This window comes from Trypanosoma cruzi, genomic scaffold (assembly GCF_000209065.1).
Source record: "Trypanosoma cruzi strain CL Brener 1047053516523 genomic scaffold, whole genome shotgun sequence".
NCBI classification, from domain to species: Eukaryota; Euglenozoa; class Kinetoplastea; order Trypanosomatida; family Trypanosomatidae; genus Trypanosoma; species Trypanosoma cruzi.
The window spans coordinates 75358-87024 of NW_001849480.1; the positions used below are offsets into that span (position 1 = coordinate 75358).

Here is an 11667-nt window from a genome sequence, read left to right on the forward strand (position 1 = left end):
AAGAGAAAGAACTTAATGACCTTCACATTCAACACGCTGGACGGCTTCCATAATTATTTCATCGCCGCCTCCAGTGTATGCTACTCGTTAAGGAAGAAAAAACAAAATGGGCATTTAATAAACAGAAACAACGTGATGCAATCATAGGGCGCACAACCGCCTTTCCATCAGCGTCATCCGTACCATCAGTTCTTTTAGATGTGATGTTTTGTGGATGGTCTTCACCAGCGCAGGGGAGCGTTGGAAACGGAGCCCAAACAATTCCCATCTGGTGGTTCGACGCTGGAATCCTTGCAGATCTACATGAACCGAAACTTCCATCAGCACCCTTTTTCTCCTCGTATACTTTTCTTTCCTGGGACTTCTACCTGTCTCATGGCACCACTCGCTGCTTCTCCTCCGTGCCTTCCACGCAGCGCAGTGTCACAGCTGTAAATGGCAGGGCCACATGTAAACAACACCGTCGTGTGCCACGCTCGCCACGATGCCGTACACCCTCCACAGATCTGATGATGAATTCGCTGGCGTTTAATGCCGCCTGTAATTTCTAAAATCCCTGCGGTGAATTCGCATCACGCCATTACATTTTGGGTACCCAACGGCATCTTCGGTTTTCGGCGCACACCATTGGAAGATGATGTGACAAAAAAGCTATCATACATGATTGAGGTGGGGGCGCAATCCAATCCATGCAAGACCCCCTCACCCCCTTGTTTTACCTACAATATAATATAATGTATATATATATATGTATTAAAGTCTGTGTCCCACTTAGCCCCTTTACCGTTCCGCTGCAAACTCTTCGTCTGATATTCCCGAGTCGGACTCCGCAGGATGTGCGATGCGGACGTTGCTCAGCATGTCGTGTACCTCCGCGCCCGACTCCTCGAATACACGGGCGGAGAAACTTGTCCGGCGACACGGCGCGCCACGACCGCCATCCGGCATGATACTGCTCTCCCCATCCGCGCACACACCACACGCCGGCCGCTCGATCCAGCCCGGGGAGCGCTTCCGCCGGCGTGACATGCCACGTGAGGCGGCCGACACCGCTTCGTGGCGCTTGAGCGTGTTTTGAATGAACCGCAGCAATCGTTCTGCTTCCGGTGACCGCGCTGATGCCAATGGACTCGCCGTCTTTGCGGGCGGCTGGCCACTATGGGGCAAAACGACGTCGGTTGTCATTGCGGCCGGGGTGTCAAGCAGAATGTAGCGATGAACAAACAACAGGGCGTCGCGGTACCCGGCATCGTACGAAACAACCGCGGTGCGGTACAACTCGGTGACACTCTTCGCTGCATCCGCGAAACGCGCCCGCAGCGCTTCTCGACCGTACTTCGGGTTGGTGGACATAAAAACTTTTAGTGTCAAACGCAAATAGTCGGGAAAAAAAAAGGAACAAAACAACAACTAGAAGAGGGAAAAAAAAATGCCGCTTCGTAAGCAAAACACCAGAGACACAAGGAGCCAAAACCACAGCACGGACAGAAAATATTTAAGCACACATACATAAACATACGGGGTAGTATTCATATATCCGTTTTCTGTGTTATTTGCTGGATGAAACGAGTGGGAGGGGTTGTGCTGTTAAAGGGATGAAGAAGACCATTTTATGCGCCGTGCGACCTCCAGTTTGGAGCGGCGCGAGACTCCCAAAACCCCAGAGGAAAGTCTTGCGAGATCTTTTCCGTGCAGCGAGTATCGCACCACATCGCCCCGCAATGTGTGCAGCTCCCCACCGAGAGCCACAATAAACGCGTGAGGGGCGCACGTGTCCCACTTCTTGATGGTGTCTTCTGGTGAGATGAATACATCGCAACTCTGCACAGAAGGCGACCCTGCGAGCATCGATGAAATAAGAAACATCAGTTTGTTACCCGCGCCTCTTGCACCATGCATCTCAATGGGAAAAAGCTTCTCAAGTACATCAGCAAAGCACTGACTCTTCGTTGTACTGGAACCAATTACACGCAGCACGCTGTTCGCAGATACAATTTTGTAGGTGGCAGCGGGTACCACGCGCCTACCCTCATGCACAATAAAAGGTTCTTTTAATCCAAAGTTCCACACATACGAAAGACTTGTGCTGCTCCTACTGCTGTTTTCAGAGATCATTTGTGCCACGCTGAAGCCAAACACGCGGTTCACTACCCCGGCGACCGGAACACCATCGAGAGTAAGACCCACAAGTGTCAGTGGAACTTCCCACAGTCCCTCAACAAAACAGTTTGTCCCGTCAATGGGATCAATAAACACACCAACCCTCTCGCGCAGTTCCTTCCATGTTGTCGCAGTCACTTGACTACCCATGCGGCATGCGTGGGCCTCAAGCTCCGTCTGATACGGCACCAAGGTGAGTTCCCTATAATACTTCTCCACACAGCGTTCCGCCAGAGATTTCACAGATACGCTTGCCACTTCTTCCTCCCCGACAATTGTGAAGGGCATATCAGAGAATGCGTCCCGCAAAACATGTTCCACGACGGCCTGCGTCACGACATCTGCCGTGGTCACAAGGTCCATGGCGGCGGCGTCCTCCTTGTTGCTCAACTGCTCCTTCACTTTGACGGTTACCGCCTGGTGCAGCAATGCTAACAGAACCTTCTTTGTTTGTGGGTCCTGATCCATGATGGGGAGAGCGGGCAGCTGCGTTTCAAGCTCCTGCACCTTCAGTAGTTCCAGCGCAATGTACCGCTGGGCCGCCAGCGCCCCTCGCACGCAGACCGTAAGCACATGGAGAAGATCCACAGACACCATGGCGCACCTCCGTAATGATTTCGCCCCGTCCAAATTCTCTACAAATAAACTCCTCCAAAGCGACAAGGGAGACGCGGGGCAAAGAAGTAGCCGGATGGGTGGGAAATTGCAGGATCACAACAGAGGAACAGGCAAACACACAAGAAAAAAGAAGAGAGGAAAAGCACAACAAGTAAAAAAACAACAACAACAAACAAACAGGGAAGGCACACACTTCTCCCTCCCCCTTTTGCGTCTCATATTCCCGACGGTGCCGGCGACAAAACAACTCCTGCTGCGACGGCTCGCAGAAAATATCAACCGCACATCGCATCGGCCCTGTCACGATCCGTATTTCGACAGGCAACCGACCTTGTAGCCTACCTCGCGCAGCATCCCATTCAGCGTGACGGCACTGTTCATCCACAACGACGGTGACAACAACGACGCTGTCGCACGGGCGAGAGGGCACGAGCAGCGCATCACCGCCGGAATGCAAACAGCCGCGTCTCGCTCACTTTCTGTGAGTTCGGCAAAATAACTCGACGGGGGCCGGATCCAACTCCACTCGTCTCCCGCCGTGTATTCCGCGGCAAACGGCATCGCCTTCTCGCAGGCGAGCTCCAGCAGGAGAAGCGTGGGGTCGTGATGCGCCAGCAGTTGCTGCCGTGCGTCGGCAAACGCAACGGCGTCAGCGCGCAACAGCGAGACGTGTGCCAGCGCCGGCCCGTGCGCCGCCGCGAGAAGTGCCGCCGTGTCGCTTCCCCAATCAACAATTTTCATTTTGTTCGCCGCTCCAAAGGCAACGGTGTTTGCCGCAACTTCCTCTTCAAGCGCCGCGGCACCCATCGCCGGCATGACGATGGCAACGTGGTACGCTGCGGTGTTGTCGTCATTGCCCGCATCGCCGCTGAGAAGGGCAACAACACACCGAAATCGATCGCCCAGTGAGTTCATTCACCCAACGTCAACGCAGAGTGGCTGCTGCTGCTGCAGAAGACAAAAAAAGAAACAAAGCAAAAGGCAGAGAGAACAGTTATAAAGGAGGGGAAAAAAAAGGGGCAGCAGCCAACAAACTCAGCGGGGGGAAAAAAAAAGCGGTGGACCGACAGAAGCGGATTCCCACGCACAGACGGAAAACAAAAAACAAAAAAAAACAATAAAAAAACACAAAAGGAATGCAACACATAAATATACATGCACATAAATAAATATATATATTTATATATTTGCATCCCTTCACGGCACCATGCCCCGCATTCTACAACAGCTTAAATAGGCGTACTACCAGTTGTAATAGCCATAAGTACAGATGGTTACAAGCGTATTAATACATGTGTGCCTGTAAATAAACCAAAAAGGGGAATAGAAGGTAAGTATGGATGAATCTGCGTACACACAGAGAGAGAGAGAGAAAAAAAAATCCGTTCAACACACAAACTATATTTGAATTTCAACGCTTCTTGTCCCATCTTTGTTTTTCCTTAGCATTATTACTTTGTTGTTGTTGTTGTTTTTGTTGTTTGTAACGAGTGTGAAACATTTACTTCCCAAGATATCCAACAACGTTGTCAACGAGAGTGTACAGCAGGTGACCACCAAGCGCGGGGTAGCGCATCAACATAGAGCGCGCCACACTCTCGCCATTGGGTTTCTGGTGTGACTCCATAGCACGTATTGCGTCATTCACAAGATGCTCAATTCTGTCGTAGCAGGCATCTTGGGCATTCATACGTGCAGCCAGACGGAGGGTATATGTCTTCAGCATCTGCAGGGTCGCCTGCAGCTCTGTTGAGTAGTGGAAGATGCGAGCCGTGGCACCGCGTGTCGTCTTCACCTTCGTGTGGAAAACGTCCTTGTTGTTAAATACCAGCGAAAGGGTAGCCATCGCCATCACCTGAGGAATGGCGCTGAAGGTAAACACGGATGGATCCCGCAGGGAGGCGAGGTACTCAACGACGTGCGGCACGTGCACCAGGGCATCCGCCACCATCGCGTTCAGGCACTCAACGGCTTTGGCCTCATGCAATTCGTCCTTAAAGGCGTGAAGATCGTCCGTGTACTTCTCCCATATCTCGCGTGGCCAAAAGACACGGGGCGGCACCTCGCGAATGTCCTCGTAAAAGTCACGAATAATGTTTGTCTTCTGCAAAAACAGTCCCATGTGATTGGCGTTCGTCAGGTCATCGGCAAGCCGCACGTCCTCCAGCCCACTCGATACATACAGAAGTGTGAGGCCGTGCCCAACAAGTCCGGCGACGTAGTGGCAGTAGAGATCGTAATCCGCCTTGGTCTCAACCTTTCGCGTAAGGAAGTCGCACATTCCATTCGCCATCCGTTCGCAAATACCAGAGATGACGTCCTGGTATGCCTTGCCAAGCCTCGAGTAGGCGCGCGTGACGTGTGTATAGCGCTCAAGAAGCTCGCGCTCACGGCCCACACCGACGCCGGACATGCACCACGTCGTGTCGTGCAGGTGCTCATGAAACTTTGGCAGCTCCCGCAGCTTAAAGTCAACGGGAATACTCATATCGTCCTCCACTGTGTCGAGGGCACGAAGGACAAGGTAAAAAATGCACACTGCATCTCGCATCTCTTCATCGAGCTCCATGATTACAACCGCAAATGAACGTGAGACGGCCTGCAGTATGTCGTAGCAAAAGCGGAGATCCTCGTCGTTACACGCAATACCCTTTTCAATGCGACGCAGCCGCCACTTCATACGCACCATGGCGTACAACTCCTCCATGTACTCCATTTTTCTTTTTCTTCTTGTTTTGTTTTGTGGTTATTTTTAACTTTTTATTTCGGGGGTATATTTATTTGTATATATATGTTGTTTTCTGGCCGCTGCTACTCTACAAGGAGCGAGGCGACGGTCTGCTAAAACCCCTACGACTGTGCTGCACTACACGGAGGGAGAAGAAGAGAAGGGTAAGAAAAGAAGCGGTAAAATGCCACGTTCGGCGAGATGACGGAGAAATGTAACTTCGCCCATTTCCCTCCTTTGCCGCTGCTCAAACAGCCGCCATCGCCCCCCGCACCCGCCCTCCACCGAGAAGGCAAAGACACACACAGAAAGAAAGGCAAGGATGATGGATACATGCAGATGAATGCGAACTCAGACGGTCGTCAAGCACACACACATAAACAGACAGACAGAAATTGTATATGCATATCCGCGCGCAATCATGCAGGCATACGGTCTACGCTACACACTGCAGGGCCACGATGACGATGGAGTTCGTTTTGTGTGTGTGTTTCACGTCGGGGGTAAATTCAGCAATCGTCGAAGCCTCGTCGTTAATGCCGCCAGCTGCGCCACTGTGAGCTCCACGCGGTACTCCCGCGGCCCCGCCTTTAAACCCACAGCCTCGGAAGGCGCATGTGGAGGAGGCGGTGGATGAATGGCCGTGCATGACAAAACCGCCACGTTCGGATTCAACGGACTCTCCCGCACAGTTAACGCCGTCACTTTCATTCGCCCCCTTCCTCTTTACAGCCAAACCACTCCACACATAAATCCACGCACAGACACACCCCTTCCCCTGCGGTAAAACAAAGAAAAAAAAAAATTCACCAGAAACAGCAGTCAGAGCAAAAAAAAAAAGATTGAGAGAGAATCATCCCCCACTCACATGGCGTGAGAGCCGTGTGCAGCCACGGCGGCAAAAGGGGTAAAACGTGTGTCTGTGCGAAGCCCATCCGCCCACCGTCTGTTCATCGCAGGCACCAATCGCTCCTCCTCCCCCTTCCCCTTTCCGCACAGGCCCATGCAGACAAAACACAACCAGACATCCCACACGTCCACATGGACTACATTACATGTGGGATGCACACATGAGCACAAAAAGAGAGGTGTTGGGGGGAGCAGAAAAAGGGCGGCCCTGCAGACGCACCGCCCCGCTCCCAGAGGCACTCCTCCGGGGGAAAAAGGGGGAGGAGGGAGGGAGAGGAGACGGCCGAAGAACAATAACAAAAAAGACGGAACTTCACAGCAAATCAGTGAGAAATAAATAATTAAAAAAGAAGAAAAAAAAAGAAAAGGTTAAGGAAAAATCGGAATACATCATACATATATCGTATATATTTATATATATGTATATAAGAAGGCGCGGCTCTGCTGCGGTGGATGGAGGGATGGCGCAGAGCCCATCCTGCCGTGTTGTCCGCCTTCTCCCCCCCCCCATCCACCCACTCTCCGCAAACGAAGAAGCACACAAAAACACAAACAAACAAACAAGCACAATATATCCGCAGTAAAACACGGCACCATGAGGAGGCGGCGGCCACGGTCCAGCAATACAAAACCAACAAAAAATGGTGGCCGCAGTATTTATCCTTAAAGCACACAAATACTACAACTAAAACACACACACACACACACAAATAAACCCATAAGAAAAAACAAAAACAGGACGTCGTTCAGAGCTTAAAAAACACACACACAAAAAAAAAAAAAAGAAGGCATCAATGATGAGGCACTCGCCACACACAAAAAAAAAAAAAGGTCGCAAAATAAACCAATACGTGAGAGACAAGAAACCATCATTTGCAAAATACATCCATGTACCCACACACACGCATAAATACATCTGCTTGCCACATTAGGCGCCCGTATTTATATATGTATGCGGATATTCCATTGCAATGCAGAGCACACACACACACACACAAATAGTAAAGCCCAAAGGAAGAAGTAAACGCAAAGGAAAATAAAATAAAAAAAACCCAGAGGGAATAATATGCAACAAACGTCCTCTTCTCCACAGGAAATGTGATGTGTCGTATCTCAACAACACAAAGACACACGCACATGATCCTCCTGCGTTCCCACAACTTACATTTCTTCTTTTTTTTTTTTTTTTGTTTCTTTTTTTTTTTTCTTTATTTCTTTTGTCTTCGTCTTCTTTTGTGCGTTCTGTTTACTCCTTTCAATTGGGGAAAAAAAAAATATATTTTTTTTTTGTCCCTTTTAGCCGCTGCACGGCGGTATAATGCCGGCACGGCAAGGGAGGGGGGAAGGAGGCATTCATCGCGTACACGCGCACAAATGGATTGGGTGAGACGACCCCTCATTTCCCCCCTTGCGCTTCTCTTCATTTCGATGTGTTCTCCTTTTCGTCTCTTCCGCACGTGTACATTTTTTTTTTTTTTCTTTTCATTTCGTTTGTCTTCACTTCCTTCTAAAAAGAAAGAAGAAAAATCCTCTTTTTTTTTGTTTGTTTGTTTTCCTCTTTTTTTTTCTTTTTTTTTGTAAAAAAAATTTTATTTTTATTTCCCTCCTTTTGAATTCAACTTTTTTTTTTTAAATATTTTTCTTTAAATTTTCTTTTGTTGTGCTTCGCCACCTCCACGCTCGACCGCTCATTTGTTAACCAAAAGTTTTTTGTTCTTTTTTCCATTTTCCCTGTTTGCAGGCGTGGAGTGACGTCAACGCCGCTCCACCAAAACACGTCGGGCGTGCCATCGCACAGATGTAACGGGCTGCCGGCGGAATAAAATAAATGCAGAGAAGAAAAAAAAAAAAAAAAGGAAAAAAAAAAAACATGCGTGCATCCATGGATGTAATACCAATAAAATACTCCGGCCTGTGAGTATACATGCATACAAATATATATGTATATATGTATATATGTGTATGTATACTCAATGCTCCTAGGCCTGTGTGTCTCTCTCTCTCTCTGTGTGTGTGTGTGTGTACATTACAAAAATACATCGAATGGATCTGCATGAATTTCTCACCGGAAAGCGCACATCCACGGATCTTTCTCTTTCTTTCTCTCTCTCTACATGAACGCCTTAAAATGGCAAGGCGTTCTGCAGAGCGACAAGCCACTCCTCGTACGACGTCTCGTTGACTTCTTTGAACCAAAAGGCCTTCCCAGTTTGGTTTTTCATCGCAAAGACAAACTTTTCATGCGCAATCGCGGCGTCAATGGGACAAACGGATGTCAGGGCGTTCAGTTCAACACGCTCCTCCGAGCCAGTCGCCACATCCCGCATAACGACCGCCTCCTCGTCCAACAAAAGTTCGCAATCCTGCCAGCCGCGATCTGCCGTGTGCCGGGTGACAATCCCTCGCCGCGGCACCACACGACTGCTCTCGTAGTCTTGAATGTCGGAGTTGAGCACCTCGTCCACGTTGCAGGCAATGTCCTTCTGCACATTCTGCGGAATGCGGTTGTGGTTCAATACACTACGACGCAGCGTCTCAAGCCCTTTGCGGATAAACGGCTGTTGAAACAACTGTCGAAGAGACGGGCGATACTTCGGGTCAAGCGAGAGCAGCTGGTCGCACACGTTGCGTAGATCTTCACTGTAAATATTTGGAAGCGGCTGGCGGCGGGCGTGCAGAATGTTGTCAATGAGCTCGTCCATGTTACGGCCGCCAAAGGGGCGTTTGAGGACAATAACTTCATACAACACAACACCAAGCGCCCACATCTCACTCTTCTTGCTGTATGGTGCGCGGCGCCAGAGCTCCGGGCTCAAGTAGTACGGCGTGCCGCAGAATGTGGAGCCGACTGGGTTGGAGAGCGAGTCCTCATACTGCCGGGAGAAACCAAAATCGCCCAGCTTCACCAGCCCTGTGGTGGTAAGAAGGACATTGGCTGTTTTCAGGTCCCTGTGCATCATCTTGTTCATGTGGATGTGGTCAAGGGCAAGACAGAGCTGTAGGAAAATAAATAGGACCTCGTGCTCCTTAAAATACCGTGTGGACTGCTGTCGTGCTTTAATTTGCTTGTAGAGATCTCCACCGTCAGCGTATTCCATGATGATCAGAAGCATCCCACCCCGTTCGTAAGAAACGTGATGTCGTATGATGTTCGCATTGTTGCAGCGCGAGAGGCACTTTACTTCGTTTGTTACAAAACCGCGATCCTTGGAGCTCATGTTGTTGGTGTCCATGACTTTCGCCGCGTAGATCGTCCCTGTTTCCCGTTCCTCCACACGCCACGCGCTGCCAAAACTGCCCTGGCCCAGTAACTTCTTCTTTATATATTTGCAATCCGGATGCGTGCCAAGAATGCCCTCCAATGGGTCGGACTTCGCGGCATCACCTTCGGCGGGGGGTTGCGGCAGGCCGCTATTGGCATTTGCCATCCGTTTTGTGTCGGTCATTGTCCTCACTATCACTGAGCAGAGAGGGAGAGAGAGAGAGATAGACAGCAGGGGAGAATACATACATGTACACCACACACAGACATAAAAAACAAAAACAAAAACAAAAACAAAAAGGAAGGATTGAAACATGACAGTGCAGTCAAATTTCTTCCATTCACTCCTTTCCGCCCAACGGCTTTGAACGCGCATCCATGCCTGGGGAGATGGAGAAAATCCTGCCACCCACCCGGAGGAGCCGGAACGACGATGATCATCATCCAAACGATCGGCAAGAAAATAATAATGGTGCGATGAATTAGAAGAAAAAAAAGGAAAAAAGAAAGAAAGAAAGAAAGGAAAAGATAAAGCGGTAAAAAAGTTGGAAAGGCATCGAACGTACGAAAGGCATTCAAAAAGTCTCAAAGAGGAATAATTAATAATAATAACAATAAAAGTCGCACGCGTCGCTGGCAAATAAGGCCTTCGTCATTATGTCGTTTCGTCCACTTCGTGTGTGCCCATCTGTTATTCTCGTTTTCAAAACATATCACTCACACTTCCCATCTCCCTCTCTCTATAAGCATAAACATACAGGTATATTATGTATGTATGTATATGTTCCCGTTAAATTATCATGGCAACTTTGCTCCTTTCCCCTCCTCCCCCATCTTCTCCTCTCTTTCCCTTTCCCAGAAGCCAATTGCGCCACTACGAACGTGTCTTGTCGTGCAACTGCGGAAAAAACAAGTGACCCATAAACAACTGCCAGTTGTACATCTTTACACAAAGACACACACACACACACAAGTAAGAATGAGAAGAGGGAGGAAAAAGCCTTCATAAAACAAAATACGATACGTTTACTCGGGTTTGCTGGCCATCTCACCCTCCTTAAAGGTAAGCTTCTCTACCTTCTCTGCACGGTCCCGTATTCGCCGCATGGCCCCCATCGCAGCCTTCAGCATATTTTCATCCTCAAAGAGGCTTTCAAAACAATTTTCTAACGCATCGGTTCCCTGGCATTGAGCCGTCAGACGTGTCACCTCTTCAACCGCAGTCAAGGGCGACGGCGGTAATAACGAGACGCCACTCAAAAAGACACCATTCAACTCCACCTTTTCTGTAAGCCACTGCATGTGCAGCGCATCATTAGTTCCCCACGGAATATCGGGATGATCCTGCGCAAAAGCCGCCTCAATTTTCCGGACTCCCTCGGAAATGGAGCCAACTTCTTTCGCCTCCACCATCGAGACTGCCACCGACAGTTCCTTCAGTTTGCGCTGCAGTTTGGCGTGAAACAGGCGTCTGCTATCCTTCCACGGTACCACGCCCCGCACGGCACCCGTGGCCTGCATGCGAAAATGGGTGTCGTGTAGATCTGCAAAGCGAATGGCAAAATCGCGGTAAAGCGGCAGCAGGCGGTTCTCTTCATCTCGAAGCCTCTGATGGTCTAATGCGGCAAGGTGTGGGTTACTGCGACGGATGAGCTCCCGTACATCGTTTTCCCGGAATTTGATTTCCACAACACCAGACGGCTCCATCACGCCACCGCGGGAGGTGGGATCGCAGTACATCTCAACCACACCGTTGTGGTTGATGGAAGGGTCAACGACAACCCACGCCCCGCCCCGCAGCTCACCGCAGGGAGGAATGTAAATAAAGAGAGGACAGTTGTAGACACGGACATTATCGACGATGGAGGCACCAAACTTGAGCACCTCGTCAAACATGTCTCGCATTCCACCTGAAAAACCGCGCCAGTTCGCCAAAATAAAGCATGGAAGGCCGCTCGTGATGAAAGTCGTCAAGCGCATCTGCCCGTCT

At 49.7% G+C, this 11667-nt stretch overlaps 6 protein-coding genes across 6 annotated transcripts, besides 18 other annotated features; all 6 read right to left on the reverse strand.

The window, feature by feature from the left end:
• Positions 1-11667: a sequence feature (heterozygous, non-Esmeraldo-like haplotype).
• Positions 724-758: a sequence feature (AT_rich).
• Tc00.1047053507897.2 (hypothetical protein, conserved) lies at positions 781-1353 on the reverse strand (the record flags this gene model as incomplete). Its single annotated transcript, XM_801720.1, has 1 exon — positions 781-1353. One exon carries the CDS (start codon positions 1351-1353, stop codon positions 781-783), a length of 573 nt encoding a protein of 190 aa, XP_806813.1.
• Tc00.1047053507897.4 (hypothetical protein, conserved) lies at positions 1588-2757 on the reverse strand (the record flags this gene model as incomplete). Its single annotated transcript, XM_801719.1, has 1 exon — positions 1588-2757. One exon carries the CDS (start codon positions 2755-2757, stop codon positions 1588-1590), a length of 1170 nt encoding a protein of 389 aa, XP_806812.1.
• On the reverse strand, positions 3079-3693 carry Tc00.1047053507897.10 (hypothetical protein, conserved; the record flags this gene model as incomplete). The annotated part of the gene is made up of 1 exon (XM_801715.1): positions 3079-3693. The coding sequence occupies one exon, from the start codon at positions 3691-3693 to the stop codon at positions 3079-3081; it is 615 nt and encodes a 204-aa protein (XP_806808.1).
• Positions 3873-3915: a sequence feature (A-rich).
• Positions 3920-3971: a microsatellite.
• Positions 4235-4260: a microsatellite.
• On the reverse strand, positions 4280-5494 carry Tc00.1047053507897.20 (farnesyltransferase, putative; the record flags this gene model as incomplete). The annotated part of the gene is made up of 1 exon (XM_801716.1): positions 4280-5494. The coding sequence occupies one exon, from the start codon at positions 5492-5494 to the stop codon at positions 4280-4282; it is 1215 nt and encodes a 404-aa protein (XP_806809.1).
• Positions 6801-6843: a microsatellite.
• Positions 6941-6982: a microsatellite.
• Positions 7582-7634: a microsatellite.
• Positions 7681-7704: a sequence feature (AT_rich).
• Positions 7880-7922: a sequence feature (T-rich).
• Positions 7948-7992: a sequence feature (T-rich).
• Positions 7994-8016: a sequence feature (AT_rich).
• Positions 8036-8067: a sequence feature (AT_rich).
• Positions 8252-8284: a microsatellite.
• Positions 8351-8384: a microsatellite.
• Tc00.1047053507897.30 (serine/threonine-protein kinase A, putative) lies at positions 8539-10053 on the reverse strand (the record flags this gene model as incomplete). The annotated part of the gene is made up of 1 exon (XM_801717.1): positions 8539-10053. One exon carries the CDS (start codon positions 10051-10053, stop codon positions 8539-8541), a length of 1515 nt encoding a protein of 504 aa, XP_806810.1.
• Positions 9949-9977: a microsatellite.
• Positions 10162-10211: a sequence feature (GA-rich).
• Positions 10490-10533: a repeat region.
• On the reverse strand, positions 10704-11667 carry Tc00.1047053507897.40 (acetyl-CoA carboxylase, putative; the record flags this gene model as incomplete). The annotated part of the gene is made up of 1 exon (XM_801718.1): positions 10704-11667. A coding segment is annotated over one exon (964 nt), but the record flags the coding sequence as incomplete, so codon positions are not given.